The 20,451-nt window shown below is 23.8% G+C and overlaps 1 protein-coding gene across 1 annotated transcript; it reads right to left on the minus strand.

Annotated features, from left to right (window-relative positions):
* Positions 1-233: 233 nt before the first annotated feature.
* LOC126896222 (small subunit processome component 20 homolog) lies at positions 234-18,203 on the minus strand. The gene is made up of 31 exons (XM_050668818.1): positions 18,035-18,203; positions 17,646-17,932; positions 17,237-17,570; positions 16,935-17,153; positions 16,402-16,683; positions 15,509-15,753; positions 14,357-15,204; positions 14,140-14,299; positions 13,658-13,807; positions 13,402-13,578; positions 11,766-11,891; positions 11,501-11,667; positions 10,860-11,301; positions 10,564-10,781; positions 9,697-10,078; positions 9,318-9,504; positions 9,056-9,253; positions 7,480-7,613; positions 5,335-5,473; positions 4,388-5,260; positions 4,120-4,287; positions 3,830-4,055; positions 3,565-3,758; positions 3,224-3,394; positions 2,738-3,142; positions 2,493-2,675; positions 2,144-2,435; positions 1,839-2,083; positions 1,593-1,751; positions 1,172-1,441; positions 234-500 (listed from the first exon to the last, which is right to left on the minus strand). The coding sequence occupies exons 1-31, from the start codon at positions 18,077-18,079 to the stop codon at positions 354-356; spliced, it is 8,073 nt and encodes a 2,690-aa protein (XP_050524775.1). The 5' UTR covers positions 18,080-18,203; the 3' UTR covers positions 234-353.
* Between the last annotated feature and the right edge of the window lie 2,248 nt (positions 18,204-20,451).

Here is a 20,451-nt window from a genome sequence, read left to right on the forward strand (position 1 = left end):
GTATNATTTTACTATGTAGAAGAAATTATGTTTTTCTCAATAGATATTTTTGATAAAATCAATCATAAATCATACTACATTTGAGGAGATATCTTACATTATTGATCTAGTTTAAGCAAATTTATCTGAGATGGTCAAAGCTTGTTTTTTAAAAAAGTATTCTAATGAAACAGCAGTAACATTACAGTACTAAAAAATAATGATGTAAAGATTCTATTAAATTAAAAATAAAATTAAAAATTTTATTCTATTTTTTATTGTGTTATTTTATATAAAATAACAAAAGACAAAATAATTTTAAATATCAACAGTAAATCACATTTTTACTAAAAAAATTGTCAATTAAGCAGAATTTAACAATCTTCGAGGTCCAAATCTTTTTTTATTCTTGTTTTTATATTTTTTTGTCTGACTTTTTCTATCTTACGTTTTTTACTCATTTTCTTTTTTGTTTGTTTTGCTATTTTTCTTTTTGCTGCTAATTCAGGATCAGTCATAACCTATACATATAATGATTTTTATGTTAAAGTGATGATATTGAAACAATGCTTTACATCAAATCAATAAATATTTTACTATTAACATTTAAAATTAACTGTAACAAACAAATAAAAATTTTTAATTCGTGTTTCCTATTTTTCGTAACAATGTCATCTTTATATTTTATCAATAACAAGTCAAGTTTAAATAAAACAAAATTTAAATATTATATTAATTCTGGATATTATGATTTAAATGTTCGGCTCCTAAAAAATCTTTGGCTAATTCAAAGTAAAATTAAGTATTTTATTACATTCGATAATTTGAAATAAAATTCATGATGAATAAATAATAAGTTAAAATAATAAGTTCCAGTGAACAAAGATATATAATAAAAAAGTTATCAGTTTAAGTATAAAAAATGTATTAAAAAAAACAATCCAACAAAAAAATGATTAAGAACTTTTTAAATAATTGTTAGAGAATCAGTGGTAACTAGGAAAAAAACTATTAATGTAAAAAATGTGTAAAAATATGTTATGTTATGCATAACTCAAAAAATTATTTGGTTATATAGTTAAGCTAATCTAAGTTGACAAAATATAATAAAGCAGATTTATGACTTATTTTCATAAATTTTTTGGCTTAGACAGTTTAGTTATATAAAATGTATAATGTATGAGTCACTAACTTGTAATAATGATGTTTTCTTTCGTAGTGCTCTCTTGGCATTAAGCAATCTTTGTACAATACTACAATTTTCATTATATGTATCAGGTCCACATTTCTTTTTTATATTAGAAGAAGCCATTTTTGCTATTCGCCGTATATCAATACCTGCATCATCCATTGTGGATAACTCACGTATTAAAGGTTTTAGAATAATTTTTAAAACTGAAAGAAGCTTAGATCTCTCTAAACGAGCAGCCATAGCACCAATAAATTCAAATGCTATTTTTCTCTGTAAAAAAATAAAAAAATTGTAGTTTAACATAATTATAATAATTATATAACATAATTTAAAAATAAATGGAAAAATTACATTGAGACTTTATAAATTTCAATAAAGTAAAATAATTTTTTCATTAAATAAATAACAAAAAAATACTCACCACAGTGTAGTTAAGTGGATGTTTAGACACCTCAATATAAATAAGTTTATTAAGATTCTTAAGCAACCATCCAATAGATAATTCATTTTTTTCATTCTGTAATTTTTTTGATCGAATATTTTTCAAAATGTCAGTAAGATATAAAAGATTTTCTTTAGTCTGAAAATCAAATAATATTAGGATTAAATTTTATTTTTGTAATAACTAAATGATGAAAAATATATTTCACATGCTGATATTTCATACCTCATTCAATATTTCTTCAAGTATTTCATGACCAGGAATAATTTGATCTACCAAATCTAAACATAACATTTTTACGCTTTGTCGAGCATTGAAATACAAATAACGTTTTTCTTCTTTATCTATTTTTTGAGATGCCTGTGTTGCCACTTTTAATGGGTCTACTGATGATAAATATTTTTTTAAGAATTTTAGTGCTCCAAGTCGAACCCACTCATGTTCATCACGTAACAATTCTTGACTTAATACTATTTTTAAGTATTATATTTAATAACAAATCACATCTAGTTTAATTTTTTTTAACTTACTTGCAATGTTTGTTATATATTCACTATAAGATGACTTGGTAAAAATATTAGGGTAGGCATTAACAATATTAACACAAGTTATTAAACATTGAAAGAGTAAATGATCTAAATCTGTATCACTAGCTTCAGCTTCATGAATTTTTACAAAACGACCGGGTCCATTAATAACTGTATTACGTTTTAAAAGTGAACTAAGAAGTGGCAGAGTGGTTTTAAGGCGTTGTTTAAATTCTTCTCCTTCAACACTTACAAAAATACTTATTAATTGTGCTCCTAATTGTCTATGAATAACCTTAAAAAACCCTTAATATTAATATAATAACATTTCATGTTATCTAATAATCTTTACCTTATCTCCTTTCAACCATGTTAAAGTTATTTCATAAAGTGTCGATGTGATGTTTTTTGCCAATTTACCTAGTAATAGTGCTATAGCATCTGCTGCACTTTTTTTGCAAGATGATACACTATCATTAATCATTTGTGCACTTAGTGATATAAAAATTGCTGAGCTATGATTGCTTAAAACATTCTACAAGCACTTTAGTCAATTTCTAAAAACTTTTTAAATTATTTAACAACTACAATACTTACAGGAGGTAGAGTTTTTACTAGTAATATTATCATTTCAAGAGCAGATTCTCTTCCATTTTGTAGCTCATATTCTAATTGTGATAGGAAAAACTGTATATGTCCATTAAGAGATTTTTTTATAGGATAATCCATTAAGTACTGATAAAATGTTTGCCGAGCTTGAGTACGTACGGCATCACGTTCACATGTAATACTTGCTTTAGCAACATGATTCATAAGTTCTTTTAATTCAGGACAATTATGCTGTCGACTAAGTATTGATTTTATGAGTGTGAAAGTTGTTGTAACTGTATTTCCCCCATCTTCAATAGAAGACAATTCTTGTTCTGCATACAAAACTGCTGTACGTAAGCGGTCATCGCTTAGTTTATGATATTTCACTTCTCGAATATAAGTTGACAAGGTCTAAAAATGAAAATAAATTATAAATAAAATAACTTTTTTTATTAATAAACTTGATAATAATAATAAAATTAAGTAAATTACTTTGAATGCAGACATAACAAGCTCAGCATTATCACCATTACAATTTTTTCCAGTTGCGTATTTATGCAAAACCTCAAAAAGTCTATCAGAAATTACTTCAATATTTTCTTTCATAGAGGGCAAATCCTGTTTTAAAAGGCAGTTCAAGCATTGCAATGCTAATGTAGTGAGCTAAAAAAAAATATGATTTTATAATCTATTTTAAGTATTTAATTTGTTAAATACTTTAGAGGTGTAATAATTCATTGTTTATTTAAAAATATAGACTCTGATTATATAGATAACAATAAGTTTATTAGTCATTTGTTTTAATGAGTTTAATAATAGTTTTATCTTTATACCTTAACATGTTCAGAAACCATAGAATTCATAACTAATGGAACAAAAGGATCAACAAAAGGAGAAAAAGTTGCACTTTTCAACATTTCACGTTTTAACATAAGTTGAAACAAGGTTAAGCCAAATTGTACTAATACATGAGCATTTGCTTGAGCACACATTTTTACATCATATATTGTAGAACTTCGTTTAGGTTCTGAAATAAGTTATTATATTAAATTAACACTAAAAATATTTTATTTAAAATAATTTGTACAATTATTTTACCTTCAGGAATAATAAATGAGTCTGGTCTTTTAACTATTTCTTTCTTTTTTAGTTCTTGTTTAGGTTCAACATTTAATGCTGGAATACTTTGAGAAACTATACCATATGCTAACTCTAACAATGATTCATTGTTAACATACTTGTTATCTATCAAACCTGTCACTATATGCCTTAAACTTTCAATGCATTTTCTGATCTTTTTAAATGACAATGTCATGAAAAGAATCTGAAAAAAATATTATTTTAAAATATATAAATAATTAAATAATTTTAATTTTATAAAAACTAACATCTTTAAAAGGCACAACTAGATTCAGTAAATTTTTTTCTGATATATATTCTGCAGCAATATGTAATGTATTATAACTTTTGTTACCACGGGCTTCAACAGTTTTTCCAGCAATTTTAGTGACTTCTTTTTCATCAGAACTAACACCAAATAAATCAACTTTCACAACCTATTAAAAAAAATATTAAAGTAAATATATTACGTGTTTCATAAAATCATATTCATTTATATTCAACATTATTAAAAAAAAAAAAAATAGTTTATTTTACTTCAATAATATAAGGCAAGCATGCATCCATGTGTCCCTTTTCAAAATGGTTACTCAATGAAACAAAAATTGCATGTATTGTGTAAAGAAGAACATGAACTTGAAAACCTTTAGTCAATAAAGCTGTCATTTCATTTAATAGCATACTCATATAACTGGTGCCTAATGCTAACATAATATTTTGTAATGTTTCCCGAGTAACTCTTCGTACACTTTCCAAGCGAGATTTCAAAAATGTACAAAGTTTCATGAAAATACTCTGCAAATTTTCTTCCAACATGTGAGAAGGTAGCTTTTGCAATAGTTTGACAACTGCAAAAGCAACTGGTATTTTCAACATTTCCATTTCTTCTTTGTCATATTCAGCTTGTTTTTTATTCACTTTATGTCTACGTTCAGATTCTGAGTACTCAGCTAAGCTTTTATTTAATTGAGGAACAAGACCAGAGGAAATTTCTTTGGTAATTTTTTTAGCTGTTGAAGGACATAAAACTTGTATTCTCTCTAAAATTAATTTTTTTAATTGCTCAACTTTTTCAACATTGTCATCATCTTCTTCGTTGTCATCAAAATTTTCATCAATTTCCATTTTGGATTCATCCACATAACTAAACATAAGTTCAGCTTTTTTTTTTTCAGTTATTTTTAAAGAACTACTTTCACTATTTTTTTTAATTTCTGGAGAATTTTGTGAATTTTTTGATACTATTTCATTTGCTCGTGATAAATCAAAATGAAAAGAGTCTAATATACCAGACACTATACGAACTGTTTGCTTTTGAAATTCTAATGATTGACGTAACTTTGATAAATAAAGTTTTAATAAGGTCTCATACTGTTTCCAAGGAAGCATTCGGCTCATTAATACAACAGCCTAAAAATTAATAAATAATGTAAATGATGAGAACATTTGCATTGCTAAAATTATTAAACTTAGTGACAACTTACATCAATGGCTGCATCAACAAGACTATTTTTACCAGTGAATTTTTGATTACATAAAAATTGGTTAGCCAAAGGTAAAATAAATTGAATAATAGTTTTAGGTTTAGGACATTGATAACTTTTTTTCATAATTTCAGAAAATCTGATAAATAAAAAATAATATTTTTATTCAATTAAATTATCATAATAATACACTGGTCAATAAGTATTTTTCATCATAGACAAAAATGTACTTTTCTAAACCAATATTTTGTGCTGATTAGAAATCTCCAATTAGATTTTTTCATCTCTAGTTTTTATGATAATTACTAATTAATAAAAACAAGTAACTACACATAAAAAAAATAATTTTTTTTTAAAATTATTATTGATTTTTATTTTTAAACTATCAACAATAATCTTTGCAGAATTCCAGTTCTATTATTATGTTTTACTTACAGGGTTCGTTAAGTATCGGAACTGTTTTACTATAGCCTCATTGGAGTGGTGGATGGGGGGTCCAACTGGTCGGGCTTGGTAGAGGGGTCCCCCATTACTCAGGCGCACTTTAGATCAGTCGCTTACAGACATGTGTTGAGATAGGAGATGGGTTTTTGTGACATGTGATTATTTGTGGTGTTGTTGCGCCAGCATGGAGTGCACTGTTGAGCAATGCTACACTGTGAAATTTTGCTTTAAAATCGGGAATCCGTGTTGGAAATCCTTGAACTTATTAAACAGGCTTATGAGGATGATGCTTTAATCCACACAAGTTTATAAGTGGCACAAAATGTTTGAGCTCGTCGAAAACGAGCACTACGTCAGACGCCTGACAACCGTTAGAACCGATCCTCTGGTGGCTAAAGTGAAAAAAGTTTTGAATTCTGACAGACGTTTAACCATCGCTCTTATCAGTGAGCAGACCATCTTTTCAGTCAGAACCTTCAATCACACCATTGTAACAGAGTATCTTGCGATGAGAAATGTATGCGTCGTGACAGTTCTATTGTTGTGCCGCAGCTGCTGGTGAAATTCGGCATGGTAATGTTGTCTCATCTCCCCCAAGCTCAGGCCTGGGTCCATTTGACTTTTTCTTGTTACCGCGAATGAAAAAAGAGATTAAAAGACATCGGATAGACTCCATTGAGGCAGTTCAAGTGACGATGATAGACTTTCAACAGTATTTTGGAAACCGACTTCCAGCGAGCTTTTGATGAGTGGCAGATGCGCTGAACAAGGTATATTGATGAAAGAGAAATATATTTTGAAGATTTTTAAGTAATTGTAATGATACCTACAATAAATTTTTATTTTTGGAACCAGTCCCGGTACTTATTAAACGGACCCTGTATAGTTTAATCTTTTAACATTGATTTTTACCAAAATTCATAAAAAAATTGAAATATTTACCATACATTATTTTGGCTTTACTTGCAAATTTGAAATGAACACCATTAAATGAAAATTGTATGATAAATTAAAAAATGGTATGTTTACATTAATATATGATGAAAAATTTATATAATTATTATTAAAAGTAAATTTATGAGAAAAGTTCAACATTTTATTAAAATCACTATTTTTTTCAATTTATATCATTAGCCATTGAGGGTGATTGCGATTCCCTAAGAGGAAGTTTCCTAATCATATATGCTCCTGAAACTGATAATTCATTCAGCAAATGGAATTGTCTGTTTCAGGTTTGTTATCATACCCGAGACAATGTGCATTAGGCACTGCCGCATTACTAATAATTTCTTAATAATTAATAAATTTAGATCAAAATATTTAAAAGAAATTTTAATCGACAAAATTAACATAGAATTAATTACAAATATTTCTATTAAAATGCTTTATTACTATATAATTGGAAAAAATAGCCATTTTAATGAAATGTTGAGATTTTATCATAGATTTACAGTTAATAGAAATTAATAAAGTTTCTTACCATATATTAATCTAAATAATACCATTTTTTAATTTCTCAAAAAATAAAATAAATATATATTATGCTTTCTATTAATGGTATACTATTTTCATATTAAAAAATATTTTATGTATAGGTTGAAATAGACTAATAATCGAAAAATCCTAGTAAAGGTTGATATGTTTCTGTAATAGTAGATCCTCAATATATTATGCCTTAAAAACAAATCTAAAAAAACATACCTATGAAGTGCTTTAACTTTCCGATATGTTTGAATATGTTGAATATTTTCAAAGAAATCACCTTCTAAATCTGTTTCATTGGTTAAAGGTTGTAGGTCTTTGAATACAAAATGAACTGTTGCGCAGTTTCTAGCCTGGATTTTTAAAATATTAAATATAATTCTTTAAATAGAATAATTATAGTTAACTATATACTTATTTAAAACAAAATACTAATAATTCTGTAACCTTGTAGTTTTACATATTAAAAAAATTAAAAAAAGTAAATGTATCAAGTGCCAATAAAGAAAAAAAGGTGCCCATTTTTTGTCAGATTTTAAACTTGTTTAAAATTTTAAGCGTTACTTTCAAAAGTACCATGTATTAGTTTATTTTTATTTTGCTACTGGTAAAAATTTATTTAACATTTTTTTTTTTTACAGTGTTGTAATTAATTTTATGGAAAATATTGCTCTTAAAAATTGGTATAAATTTATCAAGTATAATATTTAAGCAAATATTAACTCTCCTAAAATTAAATGCTTTAGTAATACCCATATGGTAAGTCCTTCAAAAATTAAACTGCTACATTATTACTCGTATGAATACATTTTGCTAGATTGAATTTATTAATATAATTTATTTTGATTTTTTATCAACTAAAAGAACTTAGGGTGGGTAAGTAATATTTGAAATCAATTTCGTACAAAAAAAAGTATTTTTTTATATAAAAGGTGAATTTACATATGATTATGTCTTCCTAATTGATATCATCATAATCAATGATTTTGTATAAAATATTATCATATTAGTTATCAGTTTTGTGTTTATAATAACAAACTCAGTAAATATTCTTTAAACATTTATATAATTTTTATTTGAAAGTTTTCGTAATAATGACTACTTTAAAGTATCAAGTTTAGAATTTTTTACCAGTCACCATGGCTGTAAATTAGTATTTTATAATATGTATAAATATTATTTTGAACATAGTTTGCTAATAAGTAAAGTAGCTATTTTATACTAAAATATATCCGGCACATTTAAAATGATTAAATTGTCTTATAGAATGATGCAATGAATTCAATAATCATGGTTAGTACAGTAAACAAATTATACACCAAACATCGAGTTTGGTGTATAATTATATATCTGTAAAAATTAAAAGCAACTGACTAACCTAGATTATTTTGGTGTTCAAGAATATATTAATTACTTATGAATGGTTAGATCAACAATTTAATCAGCTACCGATATCCATCAATTATAAATTTATTTTTATTATTATTAAATATACAGAGCTTTATATTGAAAAAGTGGATTTTTATTTTAAAAATGCGACACTGTAAAATTTATTTTTATGGGACTTTACACACAAGTAATTTTTTAGTGGTACTTTAATTTTTAGAAGACAACCATATTTTATTAGAGTTCACAAATTCCAGAAATATGTTCTCCTATTACAATTTTTTTTTAAATACAAAATCATACTCTACAATTAATAGTTATAAAATCATTCAAATTGTAATTACTTATAGTTTAATGAGCTTAATAAATAATTTAACAATGCAAAACAAAAATACAGCAATTAACTAACCAAATGTCCCAATAGTGAAATAGATTCATTCTGAACCAACTCTTTATGTCCTTGTATACCATTGTGTATTGATGGCAATATAACAGAATCAAGTATAAATAAGCGTTCAGATGATTGTTTTGAATATTTTAAACATAAATGACAACTCAACATTTTTAAACACATACTTGCTGAATCTCGAAGTCCTATATCATTGACCTTTAAAAAAAGTTATTGTAGCTACATAAAAAAATTACACAATTTTTATTAAAAAATTACATACATTTTTTAAAATATAAAAACAATTATAGATAACAAATGCTCCAAATTCAACAGATATATCATCTTTCTCTATTAATAATTTTATTTGTTTCAATGCATTCATTCTCAAATCATAGTCTGGTTGTTCTAAATGTCTCTTATCCCAAGCATTCAAATCATATAATATTTCATGATATATTCGACAATTTCTGAAAGTAAAAAATAAATACCAAAAAAAAATTTAAAAATTTATTAAATTCAAGTACCCGTTTACACTTTTATGTTTTAAAGAATTAATTTGGTATACAATTTAATAGCATCCACTTTAAAAACTTACAAAACAAGGTACTTTTTACAGGTAAACAATTATACATTTTTGTCGAAAAATAAATAATACTAACTTGCTTTTTTGAGCAATTATTTTGGTGAATTCTAATAGCATATTTCTACTATGTTGTCCAACAACACTTCCAAAAAGTGTAGCTAATTGTCGAGGTAAAGTTCCAACATCATTAACATTTGAAACCAAACAATTAATAGTTGAAAATAATGGAGCAATAGCTGAATTATCTCCAGAAGCTTTTTTCAATAACACTGGAAATAATAGAGATAATAGGTTTGAACTTGACTGTTCATCACATACTAATTCTGATGCTTTGGTAATAATTGACATTTCAACTGATGCTAATCCTACACCTTTTTTTTGAGAAAGCTCATTATATAGATATTTAAGAATTGTAGAAAGATGTGGGTATAATAATTTTGATCCAACATTTAAATCATCTAAAAAAAATTATAAAAATAATTATTTCATATTTTAAGTAATAATTTTTAAAAAATAATTTATAATTAAATACCTATATATCTAACATATTTTTAAAGGTTTAAATATTTTAATAACAAAATTAATTATATTTATGAAATAAATAATACAAAATACAGGTATTAAAAAATTAAGGAAATAAAATTCTTCACGAGATCAGCACTATTGTTAAAAATATCTCATTTTTCTTTTTTGCTTAAAAAAAAACACCCAGTACAAAAATAAATATTTATAAAATAGAAAATAAATAACAAAATTGTCATAAAATTTTCAACATTTAACATATTTAGAATACAGAAATTCATTTATTTTTATAAAATTATTTTAATTGTAATATTAAGTGATTAATACTCTAAAAACATCAAAAATGAACTTTTTTTTTTATATTTCAAGTTTATTAAGACCACTTTTTCTTTCTACAAAGAAATATAAGATATGTATATACCTTCACATTCTAACAGCACTGAAGGAATTGGAATATCGAGTGGAGGACTATCACTTTCCATTGCATCGTCTATAGTTCCGTCTAAAGTTAATAACCTATCAATGATTTCAAGAATAATTTTCTTCACATTATTTTGAACTTTATCAGAAATCAATAATTCAGTAAATACTTCAATAGATGTTTTGTTATTTACTTCATAACCCAATAAACAAAAATATCTGAAATAAAATGTACAAATTTGTTTAAAATTCATATAATTTGTATAACAGAGTACCAAACATTATAAATCGATATACCTAGGAATTTTACTCCAAATAACCATGAGTTTCATTAAAGGAGTTGGATGTTGAACACATTCAATAGGTAACTTGACTAATGATGGTTCTACAAAAACATTGAAAATTGCATCTAAAAAATTTCTCTTCCACGAGAAATGCTCAAATTGTTCAAAAAAAGTAGTTAATGTTTCTATAGTGGTCACTCGTACTTTAGATATTGTGTTCAAATAACCTGTATGAACACTTGAGCGATTTAATAGTATAGCTTTAACATTTGCACCAATACATAACATAACTCTTAGCAAATAATATAAGCCATTAGATCCTGTTAAAGCACCACATTGTTTCATTATCACAGCACACATGTTGACTGATGAAAGAAGTCGTCTAGGTGGTAAAACATGTCCTAAATCTATTGAGTTTATAATATGATGAATCATTTCTAATGGACATTCAGAAACTAAAAAAAAATATTAATATTATATCATATTATTAAAAATAATTTATTATCAGTGGCATATAAAGGATGTTTAATAGAGGGGCTATACAAAAAAAAAAAAAAGAACTAGTAACTTTTACCTAAAATAGAATGAAAGGACTCAACTATTTTAGCACACCCCTTGGATACGCTACAAATTATTATTGTATAGAATACTTACAGTCGATTTGATGATGTAAAATCCTAAATACCATTTGCATAAAAACTTTGAGTTCTGATTCTTCACAACCAACAAGAAAACGCATAATTGCAGTTCTACGATTTTGTCCTGAACACTTACTACTAGATTTAGCATTTCCACCTCCTAATAATTTTCCATAAATTAACCTAAAAATTACAACCATCAAATTTTAAAATAATTTTTGAATAATATTGAATTTAGGGCGATTATTTTTATTTTAAATTATTTTCATCGAAATATTTACCTCATTATTACAGGTATTAAAAGAGGTCGATGCTCTGCTAATATTTTATCACTTTCAGAGTCCACTCGAAATAAAACTAATTCAGATTTAAAAGATTTTTCATTGATAAGGCTATAAATATTTTCCCTATTAAAAATAAAATAAATTTATTTACAAAGATCATTATTTATTAAAAAAACCAATGCATGTTAATAATACACATAGATGAAGTGAAATTTCTTTCAGAGTCATTCAATTGATATAATATAAGATTTGTATTAGAATAAAATAAAAAAATTCACCTAAAAATTTTATTTCAATAGATATTAATTCAATTTATTATTATAATTAATTTTCTTATTCTATTGTCACAAGATATATAATAGGCTTATGATAACTAAAATAACTTATGTAAGTTTTTGATTGGATATTATGAAGATATTGTGTAAAAATTGTATCTATTGTGGTTTTTTAAATTTTTTTATGCACAATTAAAATTATTTAATGCATTTGAAATAACATTACTTTATTTTTCGAAAATACAATGCTAAATTATAATATAAAATATATTTTATAACTTACTGTTACTATTTATTAATAAAAGTATAATCAGTTTATCATAAACCACTCAATTTCTCATAAAATAAATACAATATTGGAGAAAAATATTTGATTTCTTTTAGTTATATATAATTCCTGATTTATCAGTTAATAATTACTTTTTAGGATCATCCCATACATTGTATAGAGGTTTCAACTTTGTTTTTTGAAATAGTAACATACATATTTAATTGATTTCTAAAATAGAATATTATCTAATTATGAAAATGACTGTTCAATAACAACTTTTGGACTAGTATTTCAGAAGTTATTAACAATTTAAAATAATAAATCGAGAATGCTACTATTTTTATCACTAATCATTTCCTTAGTACTCTTCATTCTGCTGAGCTATAAAAATGAGAGTAGCATCCTAAGTATTGGTTCAAAGGTTTTTATTGAACAGTCATTTTCATAATTAGATAATTTTCTATTTTAGAAATCAATTAAATATGTATGTTACTATTTCAAAAAACAAAGTTGAAACCTCTATACAATGTATGGGATGATCCTAAAAAGTAATTATTAACTGATAAATCAGGAATTATATATAACTAAAAGAAATCAAAAATTTTTCTCCAATATTGTATTTATTTTATGAGTAATCGAGTGGTTTATGACAAACCGATTACTTTGTATAGATAATATTTTATTTTATTTACATTAATATATATTATTAATTAAATTTATAGTTATTACATTTATTTTGATATACTTTTCATAATATTTGACCAAAAATTGAATAAAAGATGCTGTTTATTGTTTTTTGGGATATATTTGGTTAAAATACAAAAACACATTGAGCGACCAAAAAAATTTTTTTTTTTAAAATCTCAAATATTCACAAAATGCCTATTTTAATATATATATTAAAGTTAAAATGGTTCTCATTAAAATTTCGAAGATAGAATTTTTTTGATTCACCATACTGTATATCTAATAAAATAGAATCCATCTGTGATGCAAGATAATGTTTTTTTTTTTTGGACTCTTTGTAAAGAAGTTTCACTTAAAAAAAAAAAAAAAAAAACTGTAAAAAATTAAAAATTGCACTTACTTGTAAGGTACTATATGTGTTTGTTTGTACATTAATAAACAGTCAAATGCTGCCTTTTGTATTTCTGCATTTTTATTTGTTAATAGGCTCAAATAAACATCATATATTTCAGAATCTTTATATATACTTTTAGGATTACGTATTGTTGACATCAATTTCAAATGAGCTAATAGTAATCTAGGATAGATATTTTAATTAAAATATAGTTAAGTAATCATTTTACAATTTGGGTCAATTTCTAAATAAAGCAAGTTACTTTGTAAGAGATTTCTTATTTGATGTTGGTTCTTCAGTATTATTATCAACTAAACATTCTTCTTCCTCATTATCTAGATTTTCTTCGTTAGAACTTTGTTTAATATTCCATTTATTAGCTAAATCTGAATTGCTGCACAAATATTCTGAGCTGTAAATGCAATAGTATAAGAAAATTTACTCAAAAAACAAATGTCTTTTTTAATGAAAAAGTAAATCATTGATAATATTTATAGTAATTATGAAAACTAAGTAACAGTGATGTATTTACAGAGTGGTCCATAAAATCAAAACGATACCTATGAACATAAAATCATAGTGGAAGAATGAATCTTCTCACTACTTTACGATCCTAAAGTTCATATATATTTTATAAATCTATTTATAAAATTAATTATTTGTAAAATCAAATAGTTCACAAATTTGATGAGAAAAAAATTACATTATTATGTTATCTCAACATAAATCTATCTGACTACATACTTAATAAATGACAAAAAATGTATTACTACATCTTTGTTTTTTTGTTGAATAAGATCTGGGAAATCACACATGGTATTCCATAGTAAAATTCTATAATTATTAATGTCTACTCTTTCTGAAGTATTATTCACTTTATTACAATATTGAATTAAAAAATCATCTAAAAATGAAAATAAAAATTAATCCCATTCTCAATTAGAATTTATGATAATAATACTTGTAAATTTGTCATTTGCTTCTATATTTTTGTTAATATAGTTTTCCGGAGTAGTAGTTAATTTTAAGTGTTCTTCATAAACTGGCCAAAAAGTTTTTGATGTTTTACTGTGAGAAACTATTAATTTAGAAACTGGATCCCAAACAGGTTTAAAATTAAGATGTAAATTTCCCAATAGAAATTTAACAACTATTTGTGTAGCATTATCAACAGTGGAATATTTATTTTTGAAAGTTTCATTGTTATCTAAATGTTGAATGCGCAATAGACGTTCTCTATACTCATTTAATGATGCTGGTACTTTTTCTATAGATTCTAACAATTTAAATAAATTATATTTCTCAGAAATATTAGATGATGAATTTATGACGACAAGAATTTGACAACTTAGATATCTAACTAAGTGGTATGGTGATGATAGTAAATCAGTAAGTCTTTCTTCTAATTTATTGACATAAACATCATTATTATTAATTTTTAAGTTATTCATTATCAACTGTATTATATGTAATACTAATCCACAACATCCAAACTTATAATCTAAAAGTGATTGAAGCTGCGGTATTAATGAAGGTAGTATAAACCATGAATTAGGATCTTCTTCAAGTTTTAAAATAGTTTCTATAATATTCAAAAAACAAAATAAATTTGCAATATCTCCTTGATCCAAGTTGTTAACTATAATTTCAGTTATATTTTTTAAAATATTAGTAGCTTTAACTTCATTGTGACAAAAGTGTTGAAGTAAAATTAAATAGCAAGTTATATCTTCAGCATTAAAGTTATCTTTATTAAAATATTCCAAACATTGAATAACATAATCTCCTATTACTTCACTACCATTGTGTCTGAAACAATAGAAGAGACTATTAGTTCATTAGTTTTATTTACACATCAACTGTTATATGGTAGTGATTATTTTAAATAAAAGTCAAGAATTTTAAATAAGTAAAATTTTGAATATCTCATAATATACTGTTAAAGAAAAACAATAAAAATAAAAGATGACACAACTGTGTAATTTTTTTTAAACTACAAGGTCAGTAAAAATATATATACTATTTTCTAAAAATATTAAAATAAAGAAAAATTTTAGCTTAAATTAATATTTCTGAAGTATTAAAATATTATTAGATAATTAAATCTACTAACTTTCCATACAAAGTATTAACATAATTAATTCTCCATTTTTTGAAGCTATATGATCGTAATGGAGAATTATCACTTAAATATCTTGCTAAACAAATAATAATACTTTTAGGAATTTCTTGATTTGCACTTATCAATTCAGAAATAAAACTTAAAAATGACTGCATAATTGATAGCTCAAAATTAATGTAAGAATACATTTGCTCAACAAATGATACTATAATATTAATATACTTCACTGACATAACCTGCAATACAAATTAATAAAATAAAGTTATAATTTATTAAAAATAGTTTCAGATGATTAAATAAAAACTTGATAAAAAAAATATAATGATCTCTAAATCACTATCATAAAAAAAGCTTCAATGCAAATCTGTAGATAGTGTTTAATTTTAAAAAATTGGTAGAATATTCCAAAAGCTACATGATCTCCTATTTCCTTATTTATATGCTGATTACAAATTTTATGATTTATAAGTGTAATATATGAATAAATATATATATATATTATTTATAAGATAAATTATATTAGTAATATGACAAAATAAATTCTAGCTTAGAATATTCAACGTCAATTTAATATTTTCTCTTTAAATTTTGATCAAATAAAAAATTTCAAACTGAATATAAGACACATTTTTTAGTTTAATAGTAAAATTAAGTTTTTTCATGATAGATTTGATTTATTTATTTTTACTTTAGTTTTAAAATAATTTTAATGATTTGACATAAAAGTTTTTCAAACTAATAACTAAAACTTAAATAAGATTGCAATTGATGTTAAAAAAATAATGTCTTATAATACAGCTTTTTTTTTTTTTTAGATTTTTATAAAAATTATTTCACCACATTTAATTTAATTTAACAAAAATAAGTACTTGATCTGTTCTTACCTTTACAATTAAAGAATAACACTGATAAGATGGCAAACTAGTTCTGAATAAACAAACTGTACTAACAATAGAAGCTAATGTATGTAAGTGATCTTGTGCTAATTGAGACTGGTAATCTAAGTATACACATAACCATTCAAAAATTTCAGTGAAATTTTGAATACAAACACCATTTTTATGATTAATAAATTTTAGACAAAGCAGTAATATTTGGTTAAAATTTTCACTTGTCCTATCATTTTTATTGTTTTCGTAGTTTTTTAAAAAGTCTGATGCTGTATTCTGTAACAATAAAATAAAAGTGAAACAATATAAGCAAATACATATAAGACATAAATAACTTGCCAATAAAAATCAAGAAAATTATGAAAGAATATTTTAGCACATAATTTTATAGCATCTATATAATATAGTTTAATATTTTAAGATAATTTAATGATAATATCAATACTTGAAACTAAAAGTATTTGTTTAATATTATGATAAAATGAGATAACAAATTTAATTATAAATATTTTACAATTTATGTTTACCTTAAGAATAGTCCATATGATTAAGGTCTTCTTAGGATCTATATAGTTGAAAATGTTATCAAATAGCATATCTATAATTTCATAAAGCAATTTATGGGATAAATCTGTATCACAAAGGGAGTTTAAATATACTGGTAAAAAGCTTTCAGCACAAATATGTAAACCTCCGGAAATTCCTTTAATCACTTCAAATAGCAGTTTAGAACAACCATAAATACTCTAAAAACATAAATTAAGATGTATTTAAAAATTTAATTCTATCTATTTCTTGTTAAAATAAATTATTTTTAGCGAAAACTTACATCCTTTTTATGTTTTAAATTTTTAAGAATTAATTTCAAAAAATTTTTTTTATCTTTTACTTTTCTAGCTACAAAAGAAAAACATTCTGCTGCAAAATCATTCACATATGATGGTTGATCACCACTTAATAATGGAACTACACATTCAAACACAGGTTTTACATTTCGAATTATCAAACGCCATAAGAACTTGAATAAATAAGCTAAACAAGTAAATGACCATTCAATTTGTTCAGGATCCTTAGTTTTTAATAATTTTATACAACATTTTAAAAATTCAGGAAAATACTCATAAAATTCCTGCTGCAAATCTTGAGCAAATGCTACAACAAATCTAACAAATAATTAAATACATAAGTAAATGTGTTTATTTAATATATGAAAATAATAAATTTAACAAATAACTTACTCTAAAAGAGCTTGAATAGAAAGGGAATTAGGTTCTTCAAGATATTTAAACAAAATACCAGCTATTTCTTGTTTTCTAGCTAATAGCTGAGGAAGGCTTTCTAACTGTAATGGTTTTAAATCACAGCATAACTGATCATAATTTTCAGATTTATTAAGGTCATTCCAGCGTTCAATTGCCTGAGCAAATATAGTTTTTTGTGAATCATCAATATTCTCATAAGTATGGCCAACTCGATGAATAACATCAACATCAATTTCTGTTATTCTTTCACTAAATGATTGAAACTGAAAAAATAAATGATTTTATAAAATTCGTATTATTTGTTATAAACTTGACAAAAAAGTATGATTAATTAGGTATGATAAAATAATTTAATTCAAAATTACTCTAAATGTATTTTTTTCCTTATGGCGGTGTGGTTTATTCTTCATCTTTGTAAATAAATATATTTAAAATAGTAAAAAATATAACTCTTCAAATCGAAAAGTATAATTTAATAAAAACATGAGTTCATTAAACACGAAAGATGAAAACATAAGCACGAGGTACACCAGTAGAAATGATAATGATAAATCATGATAACAAAATACTGTTATGTACTGGGGTAACATCACTTTTCCTAAAAATCAGATGATCCGATCAAACCACAATTATATAGATTTTATGTCGTTTATGTGTTGACGTTATGTCAACTTTATTTTTTCAATTGGCAACATACATAATTCACTAGTTTATTTAATAATAGTAATAATTTAATTAATTCTGTCCTTTTCTCAATACGTATATCAATGTTTAATACCGTAAAATAATACATGAAAATTCAAATTTTCACAAACTTCAAAACGCTACAGAATATTTACTACTGAATATTAATAAGATATTTTTTTACTAAAATTTTTCTTAAATTCTACTCTACAAAATAGCTATCTTAGATTTTTTTTTTACATTTTATTTAAAATTTAAAAATAATTAATATTTTTAATAAAATGTAAAAAAATTAATTATTGAGATATAGCTATAGACCTAACGTATAACTATTATTTAAAAAAAAAATCAGCTAAAAATATTAACTGGATCAAAAGTTATTTAAGTTGTCAGTGAGTGGTGGGCCACCCTGTATATATATACAGAATGATTTTTTTATCATAATCCACTCAATTACTTACAGAATAATAATAATTTAAAAAATTTTTTTTATTATTATCTTTAGTTACACATTATTCTTCAATTATNATCTTTAGTTACACATTATTCTTGAATTATTAACTATGTAATACTTTTTAAGTTCAACCCTTATGCCTGGTAAGGGTGTCAACTTTGTTTTTTTAAATGGTAACACATATTCTGAATTTAATAAAATGTTTGAGTTTTTAATTTAATAACAAATGTCATTTGTATTTTTAATNGAGTTTTTAATTTAATAGTAAATGGCATTTGAATTTTTAATATAACTTAATTCGTTTATTAGATATAATCATTTAAAGTTTCAAATTTTTGAGTTAATATACAGGTATAATACACAAGGGATATCAAATATAGGTAGCTAATTGGTTTTTTATGACATTGCTGTCACAATCACGAATTGTTTATTATCAATTATGACTACCAATAGATATACTTTTTGTATTGTCAAAACTCAAATATTTTATTAAATTAAAAATACGTATTACCATTTAAAANAATTAAAAACTCAAACATTTTATTAAATTAAAAATATGTGTTACCATTTAAAAAAACAAAGTTGACACCCTTACCAAGCATAAGGGATGAACTTAAAAAGTATTACATAGTTAATAATTCAAGAATAATGTGTAACTAAAGATAATAATAAAAAAAAATTTTTAAATTATTATTATTCTGTAAGTAATTAAGTGGGTTATGATAAAAAAATCACTCTGTATATATATATTATAAATTGAAGTATGTGTATCAAAAAAAATGTTTTAATATTCTTTTGTGCTGCTTTAATTTACTTTGCTAAAGAAAAAGTTGTAAAAATATTAAAAAATCATTCATTGTTTTAAGTTCCATAAGATTAATTAATTTAGTTATGATATTTCGTCTTTGAAATTCTGAATTATTTTCATAAATGTTTGTGAAAATAGAAAAACATGCAAATTGAATCAATATTTATTTTATTTAAAAAATGAATTGCAAAATATGTTTTTAAGTATCAAAAAATTTCCAAATATTAATAATGATTATATTTTTACTCATAATATTCTAAATACCAAGTAGATTTTCTTGTTTATTTAAAGAAAAAACCTGACTATCGTTTTCATATTTTCATTATAATAATAATTTTAAGTTTTATGTCCGAATAAATGTAAAATAACTACATTTGAACAGAGTTATATGATGTTTAAGATTTTTTTAAGTGAACTATAAAATGTTAAAAATAGATTTTCTTGTAGTTTTACGTTAGATATTTCGAATGTATATTTCTCTTTCAAAATAACAAAAGTACCACCTTCTATGTGAATAGCAAAATAATCTACTAATCAATTTAATTTAAATTTCAATTTTGTGATTATTTTGTAAAATATCTACTATTTCAATTAAGTTTTACCATTAAAACATTGTAATTTATAATAATTTAAAATAGGAATGAGTGATTAAAAAATTCAATTTTTTTTCTAAAATTCTAAATTAAAAAAATTTTAACTAATAATAATTATAAATAATGTATTTACCATTAGCGTAATGAACTAATTAATTGATGAAATAATAAAAACAATAATTATAATTTTTAATTGATTTTTTTTGTTTTCATGTTTTTATCAATTTATTATTAATCGTAAAG

The sequence above is a fragment of the Daktulosphaira vitifoliae genome, unplaced genomic scaffold (assembly GCF_025091365.1).
Source record: "Daktulosphaira vitifoliae isolate Bord-2020 unplaced genomic scaffold, ASM2509136v1 Scaffold_1, whole genome shotgun sequence".
Lineage (NCBI taxonomy): Eukaryota > Metazoa > Arthropoda > Insecta > Hemiptera > Phylloxeridae > Daktulosphaira > Daktulosphaira vitifoliae.